This window comes from Ceratocystis lukuohia, assembly GCF_044167205.1.
Source record: "Ceratocystis lukuohia strain C4212 chromosome Unknown Supercontig4_pilon, whole genome shotgun sequence".
Classification (NCBI taxonomy): domain Eukaryota; kingdom Fungi; phylum Ascomycota; class Sordariomycetes; order Microascales; family Ceratocystidaceae; genus Ceratocystis; species Ceratocystis lukuohia.
Window position 1 is genome coordinate 2,135,126 of NW_027263523.1, and position 27,643 is coordinate 2,162,768.

General features: G+C 46.7%; 10 protein-coding genes across 10 annotated transcripts; 6 read left to right on the forward strand and 4 right to left on the reverse strand.

Moving 5' to 3' along the window:
• Positions 1 to 135: 135 nt before the first annotated feature.
• Positions 136 to 5,305, reverse strand: HOO65_040512 (AP-1 complex subunit gamma-1; the record flags this gene model as incomplete). Its single annotated transcript, XM_071002469.1, has 9 exons — positions 136 to 222; positions 277 to 2,398; positions 2,478 to 2,666; positions 2,756 to 2,879; positions 4,247 to 4,459; positions 4,529 to 4,654; positions 4,900 to 4,915; positions 5,046 to 5,102; positions 5,303 to 5,305. 9 exons carry the CDS (start codon positions 5,303 to 5,305, stop codon positions 136 to 138), a joined length of 2,937 nt encoding a protein of 978 aa, XP_070859355.1.
• Positions 5,306 to 6,667: 1,362 nt separating this feature from the next.
• HOO65_040513 (syntaxin 16) lies at positions 6,668 to 7,843 on the forward strand (the record flags this gene model as incomplete). Its single annotated transcript, XM_071002884.1, has 3 exons — positions 6,668 to 6,690; positions 6,750 to 7,309; positions 7,398 to 7,843. 3 exons carry the CDS (start codon positions 6,668 to 6,670, stop codon positions 7,841 to 7,843), a joined length of 1,029 nt encoding a protein of 342 aa, XP_070859356.1.
• Positions 7,844 to 8,118: 275 nt separating this feature from the next.
• HOO65_040514 (Retrovirus-related Pol polyprotein from transposon TNT 1-94) lies at positions 8,119 to 14,573 on the reverse strand (the record flags this gene model as incomplete). Its single annotated transcript, XM_071002452.1, has 7 exons — positions 8,119 to 8,786; positions 8,954 to 9,013; positions 9,117 to 9,757; positions 9,818 to 10,129; positions 10,805 to 10,814; positions 10,994 to 11,508; positions 11,659 to 14,573. 7 exons carry the CDS (start codon positions 14,571 to 14,573, stop codon positions 8,119 to 8,121), a joined length of 5,121 nt encoding a protein of 1,706 aa, XP_070859357.1.
• Positions 14,574 to 14,999: 426 nt separating this feature from the next.
• On the forward strand, positions 15,000 to 15,507 carry HOO65_040515 (uncharacterized protein; the record flags this gene model as incomplete). Its single annotated transcript, XM_071003047.1, has 4 exons — positions 15,000 to 15,004; positions 15,161 to 15,245; positions 15,338 to 15,398; positions 15,455 to 15,507. 4 exons carry the CDS (start codon positions 15,000 to 15,002, stop codon positions 15,505 to 15,507), a joined length of 204 nt encoding a protein of 67 aa, XP_070859358.1.
• A 346-nt stretch (positions 15,508 to 15,853) lies between these two features.
• HOO65_040516 (Clathrin light chain) lies at positions 15,854 to 16,669 on the reverse strand (the record flags this gene model as incomplete). The annotated part of the gene is made up of 3 exons (XM_071003003.1): positions 15,854 to 16,309; positions 16,362 to 16,534; positions 16,627 to 16,669. The coding sequence occupies 3 exons, from the start codon at positions 16,667 to 16,669 to the stop codon at positions 15,854 to 15,856; spliced, it is 672 nt and encodes a 223-aa protein (XP_070859359.1).
• A 910-nt stretch (positions 16,670 to 17,579) lies between these two features.
• On the forward strand, positions 17,580 to 19,037 carry HOO65_040517 (UPF0400 protein; the record flags this gene model as incomplete). Its single annotated transcript, XM_071002808.1, has 4 exons — positions 17,580 to 17,677; positions 17,778 to 17,869; positions 17,957 to 18,157; positions 18,232 to 19,037. 4 exons carry the CDS (start codon positions 17,580 to 17,582, stop codon positions 19,035 to 19,037), a joined length of 1,197 nt encoding a protein of 398 aa, XP_070859360.1.
• An 825-nt stretch (positions 19,038 to 19,862) lies between these two features.
• On the forward strand, positions 19,863 to 22,075 carry HOO65_040518 (ATP-dependent permease MDL1; the record flags this gene model as incomplete). The annotated part of the gene is made up of 2 exons (XM_071002647.1): positions 19,863 to 19,966; positions 20,059 to 22,075. 2 exons carry the CDS (start codon positions 19,863 to 19,865, stop codon positions 22,073 to 22,075), a joined length of 2,121 nt encoding a protein of 706 aa, XP_070859361.1.
• A 711-nt stretch (positions 22,076 to 22,786) lies between these two features.
• On the forward strand, positions 22,787 to 23,746 carry HOO65_040519 (alpha/beta hydrolase; the record flags this gene model as incomplete). Its single annotated transcript, XM_071002967.1, has 2 exons — positions 22,787 to 22,849; positions 22,922 to 23,746. The coding sequence occupies 2 exons, from the start codon at positions 22,787 to 22,789 to the stop codon at positions 23,744 to 23,746; spliced, it is 888 nt and encodes a 295-aa protein (XP_070859362.1).
• Positions 23,747 to 24,544: 798 nt separating this feature from the next.
• HOO65_040520 (60S ribosomal protein uL22) lies at positions 24,545 to 25,570 on the reverse strand (the record flags this gene model as incomplete). The annotated part of the gene is made up of 4 exons (XM_071002942.1): positions 24,545 to 24,697; positions 24,776 to 24,963; positions 25,135 to 25,348; positions 25,568 to 25,570. 4 exons carry the CDS (start codon positions 25,568 to 25,570, stop codon positions 24,545 to 24,547), a joined length of 558 nt encoding a protein of 185 aa, XP_070859363.1.
• An 854-nt stretch (positions 25,571 to 26,424) lies between these two features.
• HOO65_040521 (Mediator of RNA polymerase II transcription subunit 36a) lies at positions 26,425 to 27,643 on the forward strand (the record flags this gene model as incomplete). The annotated part of the gene is made up of 4 exons (XM_071002870.1): positions 26,425 to 26,524; positions 26,605 to 26,738; positions 26,840 to 27,503; positions 27,582 to 27,643. The coding sequence occupies 4 exons, from the start codon at positions 26,425 to 26,427 to the stop codon at positions 27,641 to 27,643; spliced, it is 960 nt and encodes a 319-aa protein (XP_070859364.1).

Genomic DNA, 27,643 nt, shown 5'->3' on the forward strand with positions numbered 1-27,643 from the left:
GACAACTTCTTATTGAACGAAAATAAACATATAGCCCTTTGAAGATATTTTGTATTCCAAAAAAAAAGTACGACGTCACAAGTTATTGTCGCTCTTGTGATCATTATGAACTGCTGGTGTTGATATAGCTTCGAATTATGCAGGCTCTGACCAAGCGAATTGCTCCTGTACTGGACCACCGGCAGAGTGCATAAAGGAAAGACGTAGACGTAATCTCAGGGCCTGCGGAAATGTTAGAATCATGGTGCGGAAGAAATAGCTGAGGAAAAGACTTACACCTGTGCATCCAGAAACGCGGATGATTTGGGTGGCCTCGCCGCCAGGCCCCAAGTCGGCATTAGAAATCGCTAGCAACTGCAGTTTCTGAGACTTGGGTACGGCGGTCTGCAAACTGATCCCACTTAGGGACGCTGAGCTAGAGGTATTGGCAAATTTTGCAGTAGCCTGAATCAAGCCTTCGGCTGAACGCTGCACATGGAAGGCAATGCGGAGGTCCTTTTGGTTGTAGCAAACATGTTCAGATGGACTAGGAGCTGCAGTAGGAGTTGGCGACGCCGTAGTGGCAACTGGCATACCACTTCCCAGTGATGACATTGCATCCATATTCGACATGGGAGCAGGGGCAGCAGTACCAGCGGGGGTAGCAGGAGAAGGAGTCGAGTCAAATAGGTCCATGATGGCATTCACATTAGAGCTCGGGGCAGGAGACGAAGCAGTTGGGGATGAGATTGAGGCACCGCCCAGAATATCAGCTAAAAGATCGGTGTTGGAAGTAGTGTTTGTGGGGGTATTGGATGTAGGTGATGCGCCTGAATCCATGAGGTCGAACAGGAGATCCTGCTCGGTGGGCTTGACAATTTTGGACCGTCGGTTAGCAGCCTTAGACTTCTTGCCAGTCGTGGCTTGACTAAAACCGCGGGATTCATCCTTGATCTGTGGGGCTGGCATTTTCTCTAAAACACCTCGTCTAATCTCATCGTGTGAAAAGAGATTACTGTACTCAACAGCACGCTGCTGGACCTCAACATCCAAACTGGTTTGATGAGTCTGTAGTGACCGACGAATGCGCTCAATCTGCCCAGCATCAGTGAAGCGGGTAGTTAGTTTCATCAGAGCCGTCACGATGTACTCTGTTGTCACGCGATTGGCATAGCTGCTGTTGAGAATGAGAGAAAGTAGATCAACAATCTCATCTTCCTTGACAACCTGCACAAGTTCCTCTTCTTCATATTGCCCGCCGCGCAATAGTGCGTCGGCATATTCGCCAATGCACCAGGCACCAGCCTGGGTCAAACTTTCTTGAGTGATGTCCTTCTTTAAGTTGGCAAAGAGCTTTTGAACAGCATAGGTCTGAAGCTCTGAAGTAGTGGCAATTAAGCGTATAAATGAGGACAAAATAGGCTCTTTGACATAGTTGCCAGCAAGTGTTAGAACACGTAGCATGGTATCAAAGTGCCATCTCTTGTTTGGACCAAACTTATCAGCAGCAATGCCAATCTGGGTGGTCATGGTCGGCTTGAATTCATTATCGGCAACTTCTAAGAAAGCAAGTAGCTCACGAATCAAGACACGTACATTGCTTTCATTGATGAGAGTGAAGCTAAGGTCCAGGGCACGGCGTCTAATGCTGATATCAGGGTCACGAAGACACTCAAGGATTGTGTTGCGGTGACGTTGCACAGCATTTGGCTCAATAGCGACCACTTTTATCAGCGTGTTGAGAGCAACATATCGGATGTTGTTGTCACGGTTAGACAAGAATTTGCCTAGGATGTTGACACCTAAAACACGTAGGCCAGAGTCCGCCTCAATGTCGAGAATAGTGAGGACGGTTTCGTATAGAATGGAATTGCCAACATTTTTGCTTGAGTCGGTGTTGGTTGCCACCTGAGCGAGAATGTCATTGATCTTTTCGCTTGTTTCAGAGTCACCAATGGCTAGGACACGCAGTAGGCGTAGGATCTTGACTTGGAGAAAGGGGTCACAGATGCCAGTAACATCATGCTCTGGGTTATAGCCAGAAGACGCCAGACTCTTGAGAATTTTGACCAGATGAGGCACGTATTCACGGAACTTTTCAACCAAGCCTTCCTCGCCTCCCTCCTCTTCATCGGCTTCGCACATGCTAGAAACTAGCGTTACGCCGCAAAGCAGGACGCCATGGTTGCGATCACTAAGTAGCTTAGTTGCCTTTTCAATGAAATGCTCTTGAAGATCAGGCACCTTGCGACATATACGCATAGCGCAGAGTGCAGCCTTTCGGCTAATATAAGGGTTCGCAGTAGTGATGAGGTTTTCGATTTCTGGAAACAGGTCTCGTGACATTTCGACAGAAGCAATGTTTCCAAGAGTGCAGAGAGCTAATCCAACGATGTATTGGTTCGAGTGCGCAAGGTCACTATAGAATACAGGTCAGCGTAGCTCAACCATCGGTGAACAGTGTTGAATTAATAGCAACCCAGGCTCGGGAATCATACTTTTGGAGGGAATTGGTGACCAAGGTCAAGACCTCTTGGTTTTCATCAAGCAGCAAGCTAGTGGCTAGATGTCCAAGGCGCTTGTCAGCAAATCGCGGTGATGCTAGAAGCTTTAAGCATTCGATTTGGCCGAAGTGGGTGCGTTCTCCTAGCGTAAAGAGATATAGAAGCTTGGCGACATTGTTGCGACTAGAAGGGCAAAGAAGCCGTGTCAGCGGAATCGGAATGCTATAGAGCACTTGGACCATCAAATCAATCAGTGTAAGGTGTGGCTATACCGAATGCTGTGGTCGGCGCTCTCCTCTCGGAAACTGGCTCGGATTGCAGCGCTTTCTTTCTGGATGACGGCTCGTTCGTCGGCGATCGTTTTGGCAGCCCGCACATTGCGGATAAATTGCTTCACTAGAAAGACGAGAAGTTAGCAACTGGGATTGGAGCTCTAAACAAGAATGAGTCTATCGTCTTTGTGCCGTTGATATCGCAAAGACTGGTAGGTAGGGGAAAGGAGAACAAGCAAAGGGGGATCATGAACAAGGCGGGCAGCATACACGAAGCCATAATGGACGGCTTGCAGGTTCAAAAATAATAAGGAGATCGCGGAAGAATAGATAGATTAAGAGTAGAAAGAATGACTGAAAAATACAATATCATAGACGATGGCGATATTCAATGTGGACCACGAAATGGGTGAGAGGGGGTTTGTTGGCGGGCTAATAACATGAACAAGAATGAGGTGTACTTGCTGCATCTTATGAGTAGTACTAGGATATTTCTCGTGGTAAATTTGCCGCTATAAATTTGGGTGGTAACCTGAAGCTGGCCTACAGCCCACTACGCCAGCCTGTATCAAGAAAGCGTTAGTGCCTACTACCGCTACAGAGGAGGGCTGGCTTCATGGAACTTCGTCGTTTCATAGTGCATAGCGTCCCAAATTCCAAGTAGCTCAAGCTGATGCTCTGTTATAGTGGGGAACTTGTTGCGCTGTGATTTTCGACACAGCACTATAACACAACACCTGGCCAGAGCGTCAAGGCAAAGCCTGCAAGGCTCAGGCCCAGGTTTAAGCGTTTTGGTTGGCGGAATTGTCAGCCACAATTGGCCATAACACATTCAGGAGAACGCCACAAAGCCCCCTTACGGAGAAGCATACAATACGAACTATCTATATGCCAAGGTACTATTATCATTTCAATGAGACGAAATGCAAAAGAGACTGGCACGTTGGGTTGGCTACCAACAAGATCATGGACTCTAAGATGCATCAGTTAGGCTTTGTGTGGCCTGGCTTGCCTCCTTGGTGATCAGGCAAACTAAAAAACATGTCTATATATCAGGTTGAATCATTTTTTTTTATCTCGTGACATGTACATATATGTACATAATACTAGTAAATGCCACGAATCATGGTCGCTGATTCCCACCACCTAATGCGGGGCTCAGGACTGAACAATATTAAGGCGGTGTTACACGCTTACGAGTGACCCAAGTCCTATCCCAACATGAGCGTACATGCACATCGACAGGTATTGGCAACATTAGAAAAAAAATTAGTTTGTATATCAAAAGCAGTGAAGTCTTCATACAGAACGATCAGGTACTTCACAAATAAACGCAAATGCAATAGCTATAGTATTGTTCTAACCCATTTCCTTATTTCTGCATCATCAACTGGACAAACTCATTGTCTGAAGCAATGACCATATTAGCATTGTGTTTGATTAACCATGTTGTTGCGATGTAACGTGGAAGAGTGGGGTGGGGGAGCTTACAGTCAATACGACCATCGCCGTCCTCGTCGGCTTCGTGAATCATCTCATCGACCTCTTCGTCAGTAAGCTTCTCGCCAATGGAAGTCATGACATGACGCAGCTCAGCAGCAGAGATGAAACCGTTGTTGTCGCGGTCAAAGACCTTGAAGGCCTCACGAATCTCCTCTTCGGAATCGGTGTCCTTCATCTTGCGCGCCATCATAGTCAGGAACTCTGAAGGCGGGGTTAGCTAGGCTAGTCGATATCTAGGCTTCTAAATCGCTATCATTGTTGGCAACGTACCCGGAAAGTCAATGGTGCCGTTGTTGTCTGCATCAACCTCGTTGATCATATCCTGAAGTTCAGACTCTGAGGGATTTTGGCCCAGCGAGCGCATGACGGTGCCGAGCTCCTTGGTGGTGATCTGGCCTGTATACAAAATGACCATCAGTAAGAGTTTATCGCTTTGTGTTGGACAAATTTTAATTAGGCATTAACGACGACGCAGCATGTGATGAAGGTAGCAAGAGTCAAGGAAAACCAAAAGACCCGTTACCAACATTGGCGCAAGTAGGCATTTGGAAGCCGAGAGTTTGATCGTGGCGAAGTGCGCATCTGAGGTGGAATATCGGTGGCTCGTAAATTGCGGGTTCATGGGGGGAAAGGCTACTAACCATCGCCGTCCTTGTCCTAATTGTTGTGATGGGTTTAGTTAGAATAGGTATCGCGAGACAGAGTTGCAGAGGTAACACGAATATTCATTTTTGAGGTCGTGGAATGGGATAGCTTGAACGTCGACAAGCTATGGTCACCAACTTACAAACAGGGAGAAGGCCTCCTTAAACTCAGAGACCTGGTCTTCAGTGAGAGAATCAGCCTATAACAATGGAGAAAATACATAGTTAGCTTTGCGATGACTCTCTTGGTATGGGGGTTAGAAATCAGTCTGTATAGAAGCTCGGTGACCCCTCCAGAAGCCAGCAGCGTTGGTTTGGAGTGTCTAGGCATCCAAAACTGATGAATTTTGAAAGCTCTAGCATCTTTAATAGCATGTTTTTAAAAAATGAGAAGACTTACCATTGTGGATTGGAGTACAGATGTTCTTCGTATAAATTGTTGTTGTAAAAGTGGTTGTAGGAGGTCGTGAAAAAAGACAAGTACAGTTTTCTTTGGATTGAAGTAAAGGGAAGAAGTCCAGAGGAGCTGGATGTGAATTGGGGATCCGACAAGAAGGGAAGGGGGGGGGGGGCCGAAGACAAGTGCAGAGGGAATAATATATGTGTTTAGGTTTAGGGGGGTTAGTTAAGCGGACCCAGAAAAACCTCTTGGTGCCTCTCCTAACTTTGCTACTGGTACCTAGCTGTATGTGGCTCAACAAGGCAAATCTATACTTTATGATCTTTTATTTATCCTATTCTTCTTGAACTCACCACATGATATGTTTCGAAATAGACCCCTCATTTTGTGCTTGACCCGGAATCGGAGTAATGTTTACAGAATGCATAAGCCTAGGCTTGCACAGTCTTGAAAGAAAAATCAACTTGGGTCCTAATCTCAATTACGCGTTGTGCATATACGTGTTTTCTATTCGTTTGTGATCCCCGCTCCGACCAATAAAGAAGGTTGACTTGACAATTTCTCCCCGGGTGCTATACATTCCATTCCGCTGTTGCGGGGCTCCGTTTAGTGAGCTTGGATCGCTCGTTTGGCTGGAACGAAGGCAATGGGGGTTTATTTTATCATACGAAGATGATTAAAGATAACGACTTCACGTGATCTCCCACCTCGCACGACATGACGTGGGACACCTCCTCTTTTTCTCCCTAATTATCACATATTTTCTAGATTGTTTGGGTCTACTACACATTTTGTGTATTTCGAGGGAAGCCTATATCCACTCTTGGCTACGATCTGGTGGATGATAAGCTCATCCGGAGTATTTACGGATAAATATCAGTTAATCCACTAGTGACAGGACAGGCCATGGCCAGATTAACCAAACAAAAGCTTAGAGCTTTGCCATGACGAGTTGCGTAGTTATAGCTGTTTTTATCTATGCATAGTGTCCCGAACTCGTTGTCAAACTTGCAAAAAAATAACTCCCATAAGACATCACAAGTCTACCGGCTGTTTGTTCGTGTATTTGCTCAATCTCTTCTTTCTGTCATACCCTTCTCCCTAGCAACCAGTAGCTTTTGCGCCTCGACTACCTAAACTTGCCATTTACGTTCCATCCACCTACCTATCTTGACGCCTTCAACGATACAACATCTTGACTTATTCTTGTTCATTACCAAGGACCACAAGTCGGTCGCATTGATTAGCGTGTCGCGATTCGACACTAACACTTAGCCGTCCCATTAAATCTATAGGGCTACACATCATTAAACGTGGATTATAGCCCTCACATTTCAAACCATATCGGAAACCCAGGCGTCTGCTATGTGGCGTGACCGCACGAATCTGTACGTGGGAATTACCCTTTCAAAATCACCGGCGCATAACTAAGAAATGGCCCCTGTAGTTATATTTCCTATCGCCAATCCTATGCTCACCATCCCACGAAACGATCCAAATATGCGTCGAACCCGATAGGCCGACTTGGCAGCCCCATTCCCGATACTTTTCCCGGAACTAGCAGCGCGGTATCAGATGATCGACGGGGTCTTTTGTCTGCTGGAGCTTTTGAAGATGACGGTGATGCTGTCATTGAAATGGACCTTCTTCCTCCTCGATGGGCTGATGTTTCAGACGAGATAACGGAAATCATCGGAGACATTGCGCGCAAAGGGCAAACATTAGAGCGATTACATCAAAAGCATGTTCTTCCTGGATTTAATGACGAAGAAGCTAAAAGAGAACAAGAGATCGAGATTGAGAAACTTACTCAGAGTATAACACGAAGATTCCACGAGTGTCATCGATGTATTCAGCGCATCGGGCATATGGTCACAGAGTCTCAAGATGCCGGAACTTTGACCCGTGCTGAGGAAACTATGGCAAAGAATATACAAATATCTTTGGCTAGTAGGGTGCAAGAAGCCAGTGCGAGCTTCCGCAAGAAACAGAGCCTGTATCTTAAAAGTAAGTCGAGACATGTGTCTTGTTTTCTGTTAAAATAATTATATTAACGCCAATATGATCGAAGAACTCCGTGGCATGAGTGGGATAGGGGATCGTTCTGCCTCACCAAATCCAAACTCTCAAGCATATAACGCCGACCCGTCCTTATTTGAGTCCGATGCCGACCGTTCATTCTGCCAGTCAACATTGCGTGGTATATCAGAACAGAAGCAGCTACAGAAATCCCGCGGCGCAAATGATGCTATAATATCTCAACGCGAACGGGAGATTGAAGAGATTGCGCAAAGCATTATAGAACTGTCTGATTTATTTCGAGATCTTCAAACCATGGTCATCGATCAAGGAACGATGCTAGATCGAATTGACTATAATGTTGAGCGTATGGCAGTGGATATAAAAGCAGCGGAAAAAGAACTTGTGGTGGCCTCTGGGTACCAGAAACAACATATTAAACGGAAGATTATTTTACTACTTTTGCTCTTGATAGTAGCAGCCATTATTCTTTTGGTCATCAAACCTAAGAAGAACAGCTAAAATAGCCGTTTGTTAATCAAGAAATTACATTTGCTATTATTAGGCGAATAACAGAAAGTTTCTTTCTAGATTTCCCCATCTGGTGAAAATTCACTCTCAGTATTAGCATCAAAGGGACTCTGATTCCAAAAAATCAGCATATCTTTTCGCTCTAATTTAACGAGTCCGCCCATTCTTAGATCCAGGAAGAAAGATATAGAGAAAGGCAAAAGAACACCGCTCGCATCACATGTCATGGCGCACTTAATACTTGATATTTGTTCTTGATCTCAAGACTATCTTTTGTAGAACTGCCGAGCCATTCTCTTGTATTCTTCATCCCTCGCTCTCTTGCTTTCCACAATATTCGTCCTTGCTTCTGTTACTGCTTCGCGGAAATTAGCTATAGATGGAATAATTTCACTTCCCCATGCTTTGTCACACATAACCTTGATATCCTGTAGAGAATACGCCCTCCAATGTTTTGTCAAGAGGAGAGAGTACTCAATCTTCCAAGGCTTAGGCTTCCAATCAAGGACTGCATAAGTAATAGCAGATTGCACAAAGCTCTTTTGAATTGGCACACCATATTCGTGCAAAATGCGCAAAAGACGCAGACCGGCAGCAGGCCCAAAGGCCGAAGGTGGAGGGGGCTGCGAAGAAAAAACGGACATTTTGTCTGCATAGGCAGCCTCTGGTCGACCAAGGGGTGAACGAAACCCAGATGATAAGATATCTATGACGACTCTTTCATTGAAAATAAGGCGAAGGGGATGATACTTGCTGGAGAATGATGTTGAAGCAGGGAAGGCTGTTCTCCGATATTGTTTTGGTTGTTCTTGCCTTCGGAATATGGCATCTGAAGAATGCACCCGAATAACCCTCCCTCCTTGTTGAAGCTTCGTGTAGTAGGAAACAAGCTGCTCACTAATTGATTCGATTTCTTTGAGCTGGCTAGTTCGCGCTAAAGATGACAATATAATGGCCCAGATTTTTGAAGGTATAGCGTACCCACGTTCCATTGCATCCAAGCAAATGGACACTGCCACGCCACTATAAACACGGAATCCAGCTGAGCTCTTCCTCCGAGAATCATCAATTAGGGTATTCATGAAGGTATTGAAGACTGACAGTCGGATTCTGGTGGAATTGCAAGTGTCATTTTGTAAAAGACGAAAAGCTGCTGCCCACCTATGAGGACTTTTAAAGCAGCGCATTAGAGCATGGCGATATAGCCTAGGAGTAACGTCTTCTGTGAGATGCGCAAGTATGATCGTGAATAGACGGTGCTTACTCCAATCTCCAATGGCGGCACTCGCCGTTAATATTTTTTGAAGTGTAGGAACGTCTTCAAACACATCAGGATGAACATCGCTTTGTAAGATTTCGAGGAGCTGTTGGTCATTTTTGCTCCGTGCTGCTCTCAAAACGACGCTAGAGTAGTTTGACTGTGTTACTGTAATTCCAAGACCCTTGAGCTCTTTCACCCAGGACAAAAGCTCAAGACAGGAGTTGCAGCGTAGGCCTAAGGACTGCAATGAAAACGAACCAATCTGCTTAACCCCCAGCTTCTGAATCACTGTGAATGAAAACCCAATGCTAGACCATTCACTAGCAAACCACCTTGCAATGAGCCTATCGTTTGGAGGAGGTTTATTGCAAACATAGTCCGCTGAGTTAGCCATAGTCCCGCGCCCAGGAGATACCGGAACAGAGTTTCGTGAAGTAGATGGAGGGTTTAATACCATCATTTCTTCTTCGCAAAGGCCTTCGTTGGGGAAGTATCGATTGAGGAATCGAATAAATGGACTAGAAACCATTGATCTAGGCCTATCATGATACTGCAGAAATAAGGACCGCCAATCTCGAGCAGCAACCTCTTTTCCACGGCGATGGAGCAGTGGAACAATCTTATCATACAAATCGCGATAATTGCTATGCGAGTATATAGACTTCAGAGCTGCTTGGCATTCGGTATCATGATTTATCACGAACCGAGTTATGATGTCGGCAAATACTAGAGGGCCTGGGTCGAACATTGGCGCCAGCATTTTATGGAACTCCACAGCATCGGTGTATCTCTTGTTTTCAAAGAAGAAGCGGACACTTGTGGCATATAACCGAGGCCACGCCGCGTTGCGGACTTGAACGACTTTGTTGGCAACTCTAACCAATTGATGAAAATCCTGGTCACAATCCAAAGCTACGGCAGTCATTGAATCCCAGAAGAAGTCGGCAATCTGGCCATCTAGCGCAATATCGGGTTGTCGAGCCAAGAATAGCTTGAGGACTTTTGCGGCACCTTTTCTGCGGTTCCATCTTAGAGAAACATCTAGCAAGCAAGCCCAAAGAGCAACGTCATCACACCAATCAGGGTGATCAATCAATAGTATGCCCCCATTAGACGATACTTCCGAAAGTTCGGAACGGACCCTGTCATTGTCCTCCAAAATAAACCTCCATTTTCCATACAAAGATTTATCTGGAGTTCGAGGTAATGGCACTGGTTTGTGCTTAATCGGTTTTGCTTCAGGCCTTAGAGGCAGTGACGAAAGGATTATCGTTGGTGATGGTGATGGTACCGTCGGTAATGGTGTTGGATTTTTATCTTGGATCGGATGCTTCCGATAAAAAAATGACGGCAGGTCTTGAAATTGAGGCGAAGATATGGAAGCATCGGCATTAGCAGTCGCGCTATGCGTAGAATACTGCTGTCGGTAGACTTGATAACCTAATGTCCTAAGCTGAGAACATGGCCATGTCCAAATGCAAGGGTGAGGAGAGCGCAGGCTCATTCTCTCAACCACAAGGACAAAATCGCAGTTCTAGAAACTTGGCCCATAGAGCTTCCTTAAGCCTCCTCATTGATTGGAGACCCCAGATGTAGATTGAAATAGGAGTTGATGGTCTTTCTGTCTCTCTTTATTCTGATTTCATGGTCCTTAAAAACCAAGCCAAGTCGTCTGGGAAGAACCACTTTACCTACGAAGGCCTGTCCCATTTTTAGCCATTACAGCTTAGTCATCAAAGTCCCACTTGTTGTGGTGATTTTGCATAGAGAATATATTCATTTTAATCTATCTACAGAGAATTCTAGGACTAGGTATAAATATGTGATGTGGGTCGGTCACGTGGCTGTGCCACAGTGTGGCTGAAACTATGCATCACTACACTCCCCCTTTCTCATGCCTAATCGACACAAGAATTCCTCAAATTTTGCCTTGGGCAACGCCTTTGTCAGCCCGTCCGCAATCATTTGGTCAGTGGGAGTATATGTGACTTTGATCACACCTGCTTGTATCGCCTCTCTCAGAGATGTCTGCTTGATGAGGAAATGCCTGTTACGCGTGGATACTTTCGAGCCGTTGGCAACCGCCAAGGCGCTTTGGTTGTCCATCTGCGTATCAATCGGCGCCTCCTCCTCGATTTGAAACACCTCTTCAAAAAGCGGCTTTAGCCATGTGGCCGTAGTTGCCAGTCCAGCTGCAGCGACATACTCAGCCTCGCAGGTACTCTGCGCTGTAAGGGTCTGCTTGCGCGCCCTCCACATAATCGCTGACCCGTTTATCGTGAATACGTTGCCTGAAATAGCGTGTGGGGAAACATTGTTACCCCAGCTGCTGTCCGTAGACGCCTGAATATCATGGTCGGGATTCTTGCGGAACACAAGTGAATAATCCTTCGACCTGTGTAAGTATCTCAAGCAGTGTTTAAGTGCCTGGAGACACGAGGTCGTGGGATTGTGTGTCCTTGATGAAAGCCTCATCACCGTGTATGATATGTCTGGTCGCGAAAAAAGTGAAATGTGGAGCAGGGACCCAACAATACTTCGATACCGTTCGTGTTCGCTTTCCGAGAGTAGCTCAGATTCCTGATCGATGAGATTGTCGTCGCTGATCGGTAACGATGCTCCTCTGCACTGAGAGAGATTCATCTTCTCAACCAACTTCTCGATCTTTGGCTTCTGGCTAATGCCTAATGCTGTAGGCAAATGTTCCACCTTAATCCCGAGAAAGGAGGACACTGGACCGAGATCACGTAGTTGGAGGGTGTTAGACAAACTGGAGATTGCGTCAAGTGTATCACTGACTTCTTTGGACATAACGAGCATGTCGTCGACATATACCGCAATCCAAGTTGTACCGTTGAAGAATATCGTCTTGTCATTCTTCAATGGTGTAAAGCCAATGTCCACAAGACGTTTGTTCAGCGTCTCCTGCCAGCGCTTGGGTGCAGACCTTAGACCATATACAGCTTTCTTCAGCTTGAGTACGTGGTCCTTAGGGAAGCCCATGTGCGCAGGTGGTTTTATGTACTCTGGGTTGTCCAATTCTGCGTTGAGGAATGCCGACTTGACGTCTATGTGATGACACACCAGATCACGCGAGGCGGCTAGGGCTAACATCATCCTGAGCGATACGCCATTCAAGACTTCAGCGCTTATATCTGTGTGTATCTCTTCGTCGTAGCCGCAGGCACACCATCTAGCTTTGAATGACCCATCTTCTTTCTTTTGAAGAACCCATTTGCTGTTCATCGGTCGACGTGGAGCTGAATGCGCTGGAACTACTTCCCATGAGTCAAACGACTCGAGGGTCTGTACTTCTTTGTGCATGGCTTCCAGCCACTTATCCTTCTCAGGACCGGAGAGCGCCTGGGCGACGGGAAATTCCATCCGACTTTTCAGAGCCATAACTTGCGACTTTAGGGGAAACTCACTATCTATAAACGTAACGTCACGTCGCGAGATGACACGCTTGTTGGGTCCATCTTCCAGGACATAGTAGGAGTTTGAGGAATGGAAACCGAGAAGTATGCCAGATGTGGCCTTCGGTTGAATCTTATCCCTCTTTTTCACTTCTATCGGCCAGAATGCACGGCAACCGATAGGATGAAGGTGGCTGATATCCGGAAGTTTGCCGTAAAGCACCTGGTATGGAGAGGTTTTGGCCACTGAGTTGGCTGTCCTGTTCAGAATGTATAGGATGCCCTGCAGTGTTTCTGGCCAAAGCCTGCTGGGGAGGCTTGCGCTTTCGTGAGTCGCGCAGAGTGACTCACAGACAGTGCGAACGCTTCTTTCAACGATACCGTTTTGTTCGTGTGCGTAGCCTGCACTTCGACTCCATGTAATGCCGCGCCGTTCAGCTAGTAGAAGACATTGACTGCTCTTAAACTCAGAGGCATCATCAGAGTGTAATGTTTTTGGATAACGACCCATCTGATTCTTGAGTTGGTCAAGGAGTGTCTCTATCAGTATCGACACGTCCTTCTTGCTGTGAACAGGAAACGCCCACCTGTACAAGGAGTGTTCATCTACTACCAGCAAAAACTGATTGGCAAGTGGGAAGTCGGTCGAGGATGTTGCGGGTGGTAGGGAATTCTGACCTCCAACCAGATCTAGATGTAAGTACTCAAGGGCTTGATTCGATCGACGTAACCCTGTCGAGGACGTCGGGCTGTGTGTGATCTTCGCCTTGATGCAAGATTGACATTTCTCGCTGTCTAGTACCGCTTTCAATCCGTGTTGTGCGAGGGTACGTTGAACGTAGTGGTTGTTAATATGTGCGAACACATGATGCCAGTCTGTCGTGGCCTTCAAGGCTGAAACCTTGGGAAGTACATTGTACCATTTCCTGAGTCCCCTCCAGAGCGTTGATAAGGTGGAGCCCCGACGGTTGTCCAAAAAATTGGTGTCATCGGGATGGACATTCCACCTGTATCCAAGCCGTTCAAGTTGTCCTTCAGACACGAGGGGTTGAGCACCAGGAACGTGTATAACATTTTCAATTTTGATAAGAGCTCCCTGGTCATCAGGGAATTCAAAGGTGCCTTGGCCCAAACATTTCACGTTTGTGCCACCCAGGGCCTCTGCAAAGGAAGTTGAAGGGAAGTAGGTGGAAAATTGTTCTCTGTTTGGTAGGACTGACGTATCTGCACCGGAGTCTATAAGAATCTCCCCAGTGTATCGAAGCGAGTTAACCTTCGGAGTTGGCTTGTCATTCCCTTTCGTTTTCTCAGAGTCCTTCTTCCCAGCCCGTTTCTTCTGCCTGCACACTTTCTCCACATGACCATTTTTGCCACAGTAGCCGCACTTTTGCTTTGACTCAGACGACACGAGCTTGGATTCCAGTTCAGTCAACTCGGTAAAAATTTCATCCGACGTACCGCACTCAAGTACCTTCTCTGCCACAGCCCTGTCGAACTCAACCAACTGGGAGTATACAAATATAGCTAAAGAATCAGAGAAGCTCGGTATCTTGATTTCGCATAGAGGTACGCGGGGCCGAAGGTAGGAAATGAACTTCCCTAAATCGTTGAGACTGGTCAACCTCTGAGAGTTCACTTCCAGGTAGGCAACAGCAGTGGTAGCAACTTCCGAATCCTTGCACCTCTTGTGTATCGAGCGCAGAATGTCGGGAAACGGAGCGTCTTCCGCAGCCGACCGCAACGGCGCGCATCGACTCAGCTCTTTGCGCCAGGTGTTCCGAGATACAAGAATCTGGGTTGTCTGATCTTCCAACTTAGCTTCATCAAACAAAGCCGACGTTTTCGTGATGATGATGGCATCCTGGAATTTCTTGCACCACTTGCTGTACGGAACCTCGTCGATGGTCGGAAGTTCCAAGTCCAGGATCCAGTTCCTGACTGCTGTGGGGTCAACTGATTCTTCCTTATTCTGAAGCCATGTTCGAGAGGTAGCGAGTGTAGCCGGGTGGACAGAGATGCCAGGTGCAAGAGTCTTGTTGGCCATGGTGGTTGGGTTGGTTTTAACTCAAAATTTGAAAATCGTGTGAGGTTTGAAAATTGTACTTGTGCACTGTCGCTATTGTGTAGAGCGGATGGTAAATCTAGGAATGGAGGGTATCTGAATCGATCGAGTTAAGGGCTCATAACCTGTTGTGGTGATTTTGCATAGAGAATATATTCATTTTAATCTATCTACAGAGAATTCTAGGACTAGGTATAAATATGTGATGTGGGTCGGTCACGTGGCTGTGCCACAGTGTGGCTGAAACTATGCATCACTACACCACTTTCATCACACGGCTGAAATGACTTTCTCATGGTGTGACTTTTGAAGCCAATATAGATCAAAGATTATTATCGCAAATCTCCTCGCGACCACTATTCATATCTCCCAATTACCAAGCTGCAAGCACAAGTTTATAATCCCAAAATGGCGTACGAGACCCTCGCACTTTAAACACATGTGTTTCCCAACTACCTGTCTTTCCAATTGGCACTTTCGTCCTTCCACTTTTCCAGTCTTGCGATCAAGAAAAACATCATTATTGTACCGCCACGGACTCTTGACTAACAAATTTCTCGGATTAACAGCTTCGTCGATGCTAAGAACCGGGTGCCCACCCTCCAAAAGACCTATCAGGCCGCCTACAAGAACCACACCCGTCTCTGGAAGATCGTATGTGTTTTCTGATGTACCCAACTTCTATGCATCATGGCCCTCATCATCTCGAATCTGTCACATCATACTCACATTTTTGTTGCATACAGAGCCCCCGCAGCGGTCTGCTTGTTGCCCCGTACACCGCTATTCTCTTCGGAACCACTGCTGGTATGTGCCCTACAATACTCCTACCTAGAAAGTTATCTAGCTAACATATCGTTTAGCCTGCATGTATGGCATGTCCCGCAAGGCCCTCGGCTACAACTCCTGGTTTTAGATACTGCGTACGCTTCTCAGCTCTTCGGTAGATGTATACAAAGTGTTCGATCTGCAATTGCTGATGAGTGTAGAATGAGGACATTGGCTCCATGTCACTATGTAGGAGTTATTTCTAGGCAGTTCCTCAATAGAATACGCATTTCCCCCTGAGTATATAGTTCAACCATAACGTCTAGAATATGTTTGTTTAAACACGATGGAGTTAAATGGGCTGGTACCAGTTTTTCCATGTATCACACCCCAAAGAGTCCGGTTATGAGTCTCGCTCATAGAACCTTAACCATAGAATGGTTTCGTCCTATGCTGTGAAGAGGAGTAGCATTAAATAAAGTCATTTACACTGGTTAGTAGCCGGAAGCACCAGGAGCATTCTCGTCCTTCTTCAGACTAACCAGCAGTTCCCGGAAACGCTCCTTGCCGGAGCCACTGGCACCACCCTTAACACCTTTGCCACTAACATCTACCAATTTGGCAATGCGCTCCCAGCTGGTTCCCCCCGAAACGGTGTTCTCTCGGTTAGCCAGGAACTCTTCTGAGTCTTTCTGGGTCTGTGAAATTGTCTTGTCCTTCTTGAGGTTGTAGTTCTCGTAGAAATCATCAATATTTTGCCGAGCCTCCTTGATGGTCTCTTCGCGCTGCTGGGCAAACTTCTCGGCTCTCTTGGCATTGTTGGCATCGCGAGTCTCACGCCACTGTTTGATCACTTCGGGCTCTTCTTCTTCCTGAGCATATGAGGAAAAGCCTGAGTTGTAGCTAACCGAGGGGCCCGCGCCAGTTATCGTACCATCGTTACTGACGGACTGCATACTATTAGCACTTGAATGTATGTATTGGAAAATGGAAAGGATGTACCTGGTTGGCGGTAATATCGGGGAACTGTGATGTGAAGGCAGCTTCAGGACTGGCAGCTTCATTTTCGGCAAGCAGATCGTCGTCGTTTGTAGCGAACTGGTCGGCATCGTCACCGAGAAGTGCTTTCTCGCGGGCCAAGAAGTCGTCGGTGGAGGGAACCTCACCACTAGTCTCTCTAACTTGAGTAGCTGTAATTCGCAAAGAAATGAAACTTGACGTTAGTATGTGTATGGCTTTGAATGCAATGGGACCAAAAAGGTATTACCTCCAGAGTCGAACTCTTCAAGAGACGGGAATCTGTCAGCCATGGCAACGAATGATCGTGAACTTTGGGAATCAACGCAGTGAAGAAGCGAAACTAAGCAGCAGTATACGACACAATTATTGTTTGATTGTGGTGTTATCAATCGAAGTTGTTTGTTCTTGGGGATATGTGGTGCTGCAACTAAGGAGAGATATGGATATGCTGAGGTTTGTCAAACTGTTGTTGCCAGGTTCCTGAATGGGATGCGCAGTTCCCAGCGCAAGGCACACAAGGTAGGTAGGTATGCACTATAGCCTAGCTTAACTAACTATAGCGGCAGCTTTACATTTGCTTAGAGTATATACCCGTTTGTTGCATATCTCAATAGCGAGGCGAGATGCCTCACCCAGTCTTGTTTTGTTTGCACACAAAACTGTGTGCTTCATCTCCAAGAATCAATCCAATCCTCAATCAAGGCCACATTTCTAGATTTCAGGAGAACTTCCAAATCTGCGTCATTTCACATTTAATATGCTTCTTTTATGACCTAAGTTTGCTCTCCCAACGCTGTTTTTTTCTCCTTGCAATTGCGAAGTTACTAGGTTGACCTAGGTCAGGCTTTCTCATTGGCCAGATTCAATCGCTTAGATGCTTTCTTTCTCAAATTGTTATTTTACCAATAATACCTTGTGAAAGTTGGTTGTGCAGAAGTCAATAAGCTTCACTTCTGTTTTTCCTTTCGCCTTTTATCTTGTAGCGCCAGTCCACCATTACCGCATCCCCATTAAGCTCCTTCGGAAACCGTCCCTATCGAGACTTCCATCACCAGCTGCTGGCATATATGCACTCAACCCACATTAAACTAGTGTCTGGTATTTGATCTTAAGCGTCACTAGAATTCCTAGCTGTTGTCGCGTTGCTTGCCCGTGACATCTTATCTCTAGTAACAAGTCCCGTGGCGTGGAACACCAAATATGGCCTACAACGATGATTCAGTGCTGGCAAAACTATCAGCGGTTAATGAAAGCCATGAAAGTATTGCAAGCTCAGCGCAATGGATTATCTTCCACAGGTAAACAAACACTGATACATGTATGGAGGAGATGCGGTGGCATCCCGCTTCTTCCGCGCATATTCCCGACTTTCAAACGACGTACTGACCTTTGAATCAGGCGATATGCGGATAGAACAGTTCATCTCTGGATGCAAAAGCTCAAGAACTCATCCAGCAGCAAGCGACTAAGCTTAATCTACCTTGCAAATGGTATATGCGATTCATTTTTGCAACCCATATCTAGCTACCATGGCTAGCTATCTACTTGTTATTGACTTCTAACGCCCTTCTTGACAGAGGTTTCTCAGCAGTCCAAGGCACGCAACAAGCACGAATTTATTACCGCATTTTCCTCTACCATCGCCGAAGCTGTTTCCACGGCCTATAAAGGAGCCCCTGCCGAAGTGCAAAGCAAGCTTAAACGGGTCATTGATGTATGGAGAGATCGTCGTGTGTTTGACGACGCCGTCCAGGCAGATATTGACCGGCGAGTTTTTGGTTTGTATCCCATCGCCTGCAGGTTGCGAGCCGTCTACCATGTATAATATACAATGCTAACGCTTATTACCAAGACCTTGACAAGTCTAGAGGCACCGCTACCATCACGGGCTTTTCATCTCTCAATTCGAATCAAATTCCGAAAGATCTTGCTCCTCTCGTTCCCCTTCACCACGCCGTCTCCAGCCGCAGCCTACCAGTCAAAACTGCGTTCAGCTCCGCCGATCAAGACTACAAAAAGTTGAAGGACCCATCTGTGCCTACGCCATCGGCCCCAGTCTATGCTGCCCGTCTAAATGGTCTTCTCAAACTTCTCGGAACTGCCGAGAGTGTAGTTTCAGACTCACTGAAAGCGCGCCAAGAACTTGTCTCTGTAATGGATAAAATCCTGGAGGCTCAGCGCCTCTCTCTTGCCGAAGAAGAAGCCCTTTTAGCAGATGTTCAGTCTCGAAAGAAAGAAATATCAACCACCCGCGATGAAGTTGAGCGCAACATCATGAACGGCTTAACTAAACCCGAACATGAAACTGACCCTGCCGGGCTTACTGCATCAAATGGCAATTCGGAGCCTGATCGCCCAGAGATGGAGGCTCTCACCCCTCCTCCCATTGATATGAATGTTGATGAATCTAAGCCCATTAATCTGGGGGCTTCGTCTCCAACAACAAATGGCTCATCTCACATAGGTACGTCTGGAATCGACATACTTTCGAATATGGCCTCTCAGTATCAGTCTCTCCCAACTGGTGAGAATGGATCAAACAAGAGACGCCGTCTTGAGGACGATGAGCAAAGTCCCTTAGCTGTTGAGGAGCATGTCGCCAATACTGAAACCAAGGATTCCATATCAACTACAACTGAAGGCATTAGTTCAGCATGAAACAGCCGTTGGTCCTATTTGCGAAAGCAATAAGTGAGTGTTGGGATTGGCAACGGGGTGCCGTTTTACGATGCGATTCAATATGGCTCAAATATTTCTGATAATTCTGGTTTCTTAAGCCTTTAGCATCTCACGCACTGTTCAAGATGAAATTAGTGATAATTCCAATGTACATTGTCCTCTTATTCTATTTATCATTCATCGTCTATTGCATATCTTAACTCAAAGCCAACGTGTCTAGCCCTAAATATGCTTTAGGGTTAGATATTGCTCCGACTTTCACCCGTCTATTCAACAACCAAAAATGATGTTTCGAGCTGGCCGATGACGGGCCCAAATCAACTTTTGCTCTAGGCAAGGCTAGGCTTACTTTTATGGGAAAAAGGTCTTCAGGATCTCTAATCTCTTTCAAAGCTGCGTGTAGGTAAAACTGTACAGGGAACGAAGTAATGGAAACGTCCAATTTTCCTTCTTTCTCATGATATATTCTTGATTGCACGACCTCATTAATAGTCTCGTTATTGATGTCCAGCTAATAGCTCGTTTTGACTTTGACAATGAATTTGGGAGCAGCGCCCCGATTGCTGCTCCTCCACGGATGCGGGAGTGTGCGGCGTTCGCAAGCTGTGATACCATTTCCGCTGAGCAGTGTGGGCCTACAAAAACACGCAAATTCTATTGCTATGCCTCTAATCCCGCCTCTAAATAATCAGGGATGCTTCTATTCCTCAGCTCAAGCGTTGCTCTCAAAACAGCCCTTCTCAAAATCGGTAGTGACTACAACTACTATTAGACAACGTCATCTGCTCGGACTTCGAGTTCACAATGGGCTCGACTCGGCTTCGTCAACCACAACCCAAAGCCGGAGAATGTTTGGGTTTCTCGGCCTTCTATCAAAACCTCGGAACAAAGAATCAAACTCTACAAATGTAAACTCAACCTCGGCCCTGCCTCATGCGTCAACCTCAACCCCGACCCCGGATAACTTAGTTGATTCTAAAACGGCTACGATCTCAACTAGACCTAAGGATAGCGATTCTGAACTATTGGAAGCCGCCGGCTTTGAACGCAGTGAACGTGCTGCCAAAGCTGCTCAGGTCAATTTGAGTGCACGGCTTGCCAAGGATGGAAAACCCGCGAACACCGACTACAATGATCTTGGAAGACTGCTTAGAATCGCCCGGCCTGAAATAAGCTGGCTTATAGCAGCATGTGGCCTCCTGGTGGTCTCTTCGTCTGTAACAATGTCGCTGCCATGGGTCATCGGACGCCTCCTGGATATCATGAACAATGCCAACCCCGACGAAGTACGGATATTGGGACTCACCTTAAACTACTTCTTCATTGCTCTAGCATCGGTTTTTACTCTTGGCGCATTGTCGAACTTGGGTCGTATCATTTTGCTTCGAATTGTTGGTGAAAGGGTTGTTGCGCGCCTACGCTCTAACTTGTACCGTCGGACTTTTATACAAGACGCCGAGTTTTACGACGCTAATCGTGTTGGCGATTTGATTTCCCGCCTGGGCTCCGATGCAGTCATTGTTGGAAAGTCAATTACCCAAAATCTAAGTGATGGCCTTCGAGCTTTATTTGCCGGTGCCTTTGGCTTCAGTGCCATGATATGGCTTAGCCCCAAGCTCTCTGCCCTACTGTTGATTGCCGGCCCCCCCGTCGCTTTTGGCGGATTGCTTTACGGACGCACAATCCGCAATATAAGTAAATCGATCCAGAAAGGTTTAGGAACTTTGACCAAGATTGCAGAGGAACGCCTTGGAAATGTGAAAACTAGCCAAGCCTTTGTAGGAGAAATCCAAGAGGTTCATCGCTATAATCATCAGGTCCGCCGGATTTTCACCCTTGGGCGCAAGGAGGCTATTACCGCAGCTACATTCTTTGCCTCAACGGGCTGGGTCGGTAACATGACCGTTATCGGTATGCTTGTTGTTGGAGGGAACCTAGTTCGCAATGGATCCATGAGCACTGGTGACCTCACCTCTTTCATGATGTACACCGCGTTTGCCGGTAACAGCTTATTCGGGCTTTCAAACTTCTACTCAGAACTGATGAAGGGCCTTGGTGCTGCTAGCCGACTCTTTGAGCTACAAGATCGCAAGTCAAGCATCCATCAAACTGTTGGTACCAAGGTCAAATCTGCACAAGGCATGATTGAGTTCCGGGATGTCAGCTTTTCCTATCCTACTCGACCAGCAGTTTCTATTTTCAATGGTCTAAACTTTACCATCCCCTCGGGCAGCAATGTCTGCATTGTCGGACCTTCTGGTGGCGGCAAATCAACAGTGACTTCGCTACTACTACGCTTTTATGCCCCTACCCAAGGTTCAATTGCCATAAACGGCGTTGATATCAGCACTATGAACGCCAAATCATTGCGTCGCCGCATTGGCATTGTTTCCCAAGAACCTGTTCTATTTTCTGGGACCATTGCCGAGAACATTGCTTACGCTAAACCCAACGCCACTCGCTTGGAGATCTACCAGGCCGCTCGTAAAGCTAACTGCACCTTCATAAGTGACTTACCAGACGGTCTTGACACCCAAGTTGGTGCTCGTGGAAGTCAGTTATCCGGAGGTCAAAAGCAGCGCATTGCCATTGCTCGCTCCTTGATCAAAGACCCAGATATCCTTATTCTAGATGAAGCTACTTCAGCTCTTGATGCTGAGTCTGAAACTCTTGTCAATGAAGCCCTCGTTGCTCTTCTCAAAGGGCGTAATACCACTATCTCCATTGCCCATCGTCTCTCTACTATCAAGCGTTCGGACCAGCTCATTGTTCTTAATAGTGAGGGCTCTGTTGCTGAGATTGGTAGCTACTCTAGTCTATCTGCGAACCCGGAGAGCGCTTTCAACAAGTTGATGGAGTGGCAGATGAACGGTGGCGAGCCTATTGCTATGGAATCTCGGCAAGGTGCCATTATTACTGAAGCAGAGGAGATCCAAGAGGATCTTGAGAAACTCGAGCAAGAAGAGAAGACTGATGTTGAGATGGAGAAAGAAGAAAACACAAAGCCCAAAAAATAATTTTCAGAAGTTGTGCACTCGTGTTCAACTCGAGTATGGGCTTATCTATCGCCCGGGGGTTTCCCCAGAAATTCCACACATATACATATATAGGTATCGGTGTGTGGGGAAAGCTGTTGATTGTAGATGCAGAGATGTCTATATCACATATAGATGAGGGTTGACGCTTGGTGGGAAGTGGTGGATTTTTTTAGCCTTTGGGCTCCTTTCATTTGCCCGAAGTGCGTGTAAATATTTACGGCATACATCTATCCGTCAAGTTAGATTTGCCTTGTGTTAACAGTTTTTTGTTTTTGTAATACTTATTGGCTACTTTATTACACTATGTTCTTTCATTTTTCAACAGCTCAATCAAGAAGTTAACAGTTTTTCCACCACTTGGGCTTGGCCACTACAGCTCAGCGCCAATGAAACGCATATAAATCCCCGTACTATGTACAAAATAATGTTGGGCTCCATTCTTGAAGTCACAGTACTTTGCTTATGCCATGTATCCTCATGCATCTTGCTCCTTCTCTTTTTATCTATATAGATTTAAAGGGCTCCTCCCCTTAGTTAGGAATTTTTCCACATGAAATCCTCATAGGAGCTTCCAAAAATTGGAGACAATAGCCGCACACACTCACACACACCTTCCTCTCGATCTAGCACTTTGTGACAGCAATATTTCCTGCCCTTTCGCAAAACCATTTCATCGCTTTGGCGTCCATAATGCCTGAAATTGAGGGAACTTTTAATGTCGGGGGTGTGGCCTTGTACACCAAGACGTGGGTGGTATGTCTTAATTCACATTCAGACAACCTCTATCCGTTATATATTATACTAACTGATGTGCCGTTGACATAGCCCGTGGATCCCGCCACAGCCAACCTCATCTTCTTTCATGGATACAGCGATCACTGCAACTGCTACCCCGATTTGTTCGCTTCATTGAGTTCTCGTGGAGTTGCGATTTATTCCTTGGATCAACGCGGTTGGGGCCGTTCAGTAACGAAGCCTCAAGATCGGGGCCTCACCGGCCCTACAACCCAAGTCATTGCCGATATGGTAGCCTTTATCGAATCGGTATTTGCGCAATCAGACACGTTGCCCACTTTCGTAATGGGAAACTCGATGGGTGGTGGTCAGATTCTTACTCTTGCCTGCACTCCCCAATACAAAGAACTAACAGGTAAAATTCGCGGTTGGATTGCCGAGGCACCTTTAGTTGCATTTCCGAGCGGCTCCGAGCCCATGAAGCTAGAAGTCTTTGTCGGCCGTCTAGCTGCTAAAATACGCCCAAACTTCCAAATGAAGAAACCACTCGATACCAACACCCTTACGCGTATTCCTGAAATGGCCGAAAAGGTTGAAAAAGATGAATTATGTCATAACACTGGCACTCTGCAGGGTCTTGCCGGCATGCTGGATCGTGCCGCAAATTTGGATAGTGGCTCTCTTAAACTGAACGATAACGTCACTGCTCTCGCGATTTTTCATGGCTCAAGTGACAAAATTACAAGTCACGTTGCGAGTCGCAAATTTTTAGAGGCTCAAAAGCTACAGGACCGGGTTTTCAAGGAGTATGAGGGTGCCTATCATCAGTTGCATGCTGACCTGTGTCGTGAAGAGTTCAACAAAGACGTCGGAGATTGGATCCTAGAGCGCCTCGAGTCTAAACCCCATCTCTAATCAGACTACACTAAAGAAAGTTGCACTCTTTTACTTTCTGTCGCCTTATCCTACTTAATTATCCTTGTTATAGTAATCGTTACACTTGTTGAAAAATATTTCATGCTATAATTGTCCGAGTTTCGATAAGGGCTTAAATCGATGTGAAAAAGTTTTCTAGTCTTTTATTCAAGCACCGCAAACCACAGCGTACGGGTTAGAATGTCTAGTAGATGTTAGATTTGAAATATTATTGCAACTATTGTTTGAGCACAATAGGGTTAGGGTAGTTTAAGTCACGAATGACTAAGCACAGCCGGGGGCAAAACACCTAACCATCATGAATGATGTTTCCTATGGACTTCAGGGACCAATTGTTTACTATTTACTAGAAAAATATTATGTAGGCCGTAGACTAACCGTATGGCTAACCTTATGTCTAATGCGATCTAGTACGTATGAGCGAGGGCTTGGCACGGATGTAACAAAAACCTCCTTATGTTAGACAAGGCGCTACATGTCAAACTTTAGATCTAATTTTTCCCCATTTCAAATTTAGAAAGATACTTTTAAAAGTCACAACGCCTCGTTGCTCTGATCAGTTTGAACAAATAGCTGCAAGGAAAATCGAGGGGTAGGAGGTACATTCATAACCACAGGAGTACTAGGCAGCGTGGGCAAGGGCGCAAAAAAATCAACGAGTTCCATGTTTAACCCAGGTTGCATGCGGTGCTGAGCTTTCCCTATAATTCTTTCCCTTAATTCAAGAATTGTTCCTAGTTTCTTTAACAATTTTATTCGGTTTTGTCTTGGCAACGTTTAAGCAGAGATCAGAGCCTTGCGAACACGGGCACCACGCTGTCTCGAGGTCAGGTGAGCGACAGAGGTGGAGGCCTCGGCCTTCTCAACGGCCTCCTCAGCCTCGGTCAGGATCAACTCAATGTGGCAGGGGCTAGACATGTAAGGGTTGATCTATGAAACTGTTAGTTTATGTGAACCTTGAACTTAAGAGTCGCTATTTCATGACTTGTTTGGAAAGATATGACATACACGACCGTGAGCACGGTACGTCCGTCTCCGCTGCTTGGGGGCCTGGTTGACCTGGATGTGCTTGACAACCAGGTTGCCAGTGTCAAGGCCCTTGGCATCGGCGTTGGCCTCGGCGTTCTTCAGAAGACCAAGCAGGAACTCGGCCGACTTAACGGGCCAGCGGGCACGGGTGACGCCAAACTGCTTGCCTGTTGAGATGGATGAATTAGTTTACTAGTTGTGTACGAAATATTAGGGAAAGCGAGATTGCTTCTGGATGCGACAAGTCCCCCATCATTATGCGAGATATGATGCTTGGGTGTGATGGAAATTGTATGCGGGGAGGGGCTATCGGGAATAATCGTCTCAAGTGTTCGTACCCTGGGCGGTGCGACCGATCGATCCGCAGAATCTACGGAAGGGAACGGCCTCGGTCTTGGTCTTGACATTCTCGAGGAAAGTCAGGGCGCGCTGGAGCTTCCAGCCGTTGATGGCCTGGGCGGTCTCGCGGGTGTTCTTGAAGGACACACGAAGGTAGGCACCGCGAGCGCGGGCAGACTTCGAGGCCTGGATCTCCTGGGCAGCGTACCGGGTCTATCGATCGGGGGAAAAATCGGTTGTCAGCATGGTTTGCTCGGCTGTGAACTTTTTTTGATGGCTGTTTCGATTTCGGTGTTTGAGTCCTAGCGATAGTTTCAAGAACCAGTCACGAAAGACATTGTTGATGACTTCTAAATCGCTGGAAGGTAACAGAGTGTTTATCTATGGCTGGAAGAGCTCAATCTCAAGGGAGTCAGGAAGGGGACAACATACCATGTTGCTGTCGTTTGTGGTTGTTGATGGGCTTCAACGTCGATAACACTGGAGTTGGAGGAAATTCAGAATATGTTACCCACATAGCACAAAGGCAGATTGAGAGATTGAGGGACCCGCTCCAAAAGCGGTAACTGGGCCTAGCTTAGGGCAATTCAACCCTCCACTGTTGTGGCGCGGCAGAATCTCGGCAGAACGATACCAGCTTGGGGGAATGGTAAATGAGGTGAGAAAGTAGACAAACCATACCTAGTTGATGCTTTGAGTTCGAATATTTTGTGCAAAATTGATTAGAGCTTTTGGTTGATTGTCTCTAGCTAAAAGTTGAAGTTTCGAATGGTTTTCGATATTGAAATATTGCTGAAATGTGCGGCGTCATGTGACCCACTTTTACCGCCGCCAAACGAAAAAAAATATTTAAGCTTAGTCATTATTCTCACGTGAGAAAGGTCTGGCTGGCCTTCACCGAGGTGGAGCCATAAAAGCCAATCACAAGCAGTATGGCTGATCTATGGCTGAAATCCTTATCGTCCAATGATATTTGAGATCGAGGCCCCGCTAAAAAAAAATTGGCTAAGCTTGAAGGCGTAAGAAAAATTTCAGAAACTCGGTCTCCAATCAATTTTTTTTACTTAGAGATCGCAAAGATATCGCAGCCTTTCCAACGACTTTTTCTTTGATCCCATCTTTTTTTTTTGCGAAACTGTTTTCCAATTCTTACGCGGCAAACAAGCGGAATTTGATACTCTATTTACGTATCCAATACTTTAATCGACCCAATTGTCTGTCTTAAGAAGCCTCGAAAGCTCTTAGGACCCTTTCCCAACCTTCTAGTCTTCGCAATCTAAATCTTTGAGATGGCTCCTCCCGGACGTGGCGGTGGTGGTTTCCGCGGTGGTCGCGGTGGTGCTGGTGGTCGTGGCGGCGGTCGTGGCGGTGCCGGTGGTGGCCGTGGTGGTAAGTCGTTTCCAGCCCTCAGTTCTATTGCTGATTCTACTGTCCTTCGAAGCTGTAGTTGTCTAACTAAGTCTCAATAGGTGGACGTGGTGGCTTCCGTGGAGGTCGCGGTGGTGCTCCTGGCGGCCGTGGTGGCGGCCGTGGTGGTGGCCGTGGTGGTGCTCGCGGCGGCGCTCGTGGTGGTGCTGCTGGCGGTGGCAACAAGGTCGTTGTTGTAAGTTCTCCTTTTTCCTCAACCTCCCAAACATTGAAGTTGTCAGACGAAGTAGTGCTTGCATCAGGGTCAATGAACTAACAAACAATCTTCCATTACAGGAGCGTCATCGCCACGAGGGTGTTTTCATTTCGAGAGGCAAGCAGGATGACCTGGTTACTCGCAGCTACGCCCCTGGCATTGCCGTCTACGGCGAGAAGCGCATACAGACTGAAGAGTCTACCAAGGCTGAGGATGGCACTACTATTGTGAACAAGATCGAATACCGTGTTTGGAACCCCTTCCGCAGCAAGATTGCTGCTGGTATCCTGGCTGGTGTCGACAACCTGTACATTGCCCCTGGCAAGAAGGTCCTGTACCTTGGTGCTGCTTCCGGTACTTCGGTCTCCCACGTTTCGGACATGGTCGGTGCCGCTGGCCGTGTCTACGCCGTTGAGTTCTCCATCCGCTCTGGTCGTGAGCTGCTACAGATGTCCATGAAGCGCAACAACATCAACCCCCTGGTCTTTGACGCTCGTATGCCCGTCAAGTACAGATTCTACATTGACGGTATGGTTGATGTCATCTTCTGCGATGTTGCTCAGCCCAACCCTGCCCAGATTGTCTACGACAATGCCCGCATTTTCCTGCGCAAGGGCGGCTATGTCCTGCTGTCCATCAAGGCCAGCTGTGTTGACTCCACCCGGCCACAGGAGGAGGTGTACGCTGATGTTGTTGCTCGCATGCGCAAGTTCAACTTCAAGCCTAAGGAGCAGGTTTCCCTGGGTAAGTCTTCAAAGCCACTTGATCTTTGGTCCCCTTTCTCAATTTCAATACGATTATGCTGACCTTTTGTTTTTCTAGAAACCTACGAGCGTGGCCACGCCCTTGTTGTCTTCCAGTACAACCCCGACTACGCCTGGTAA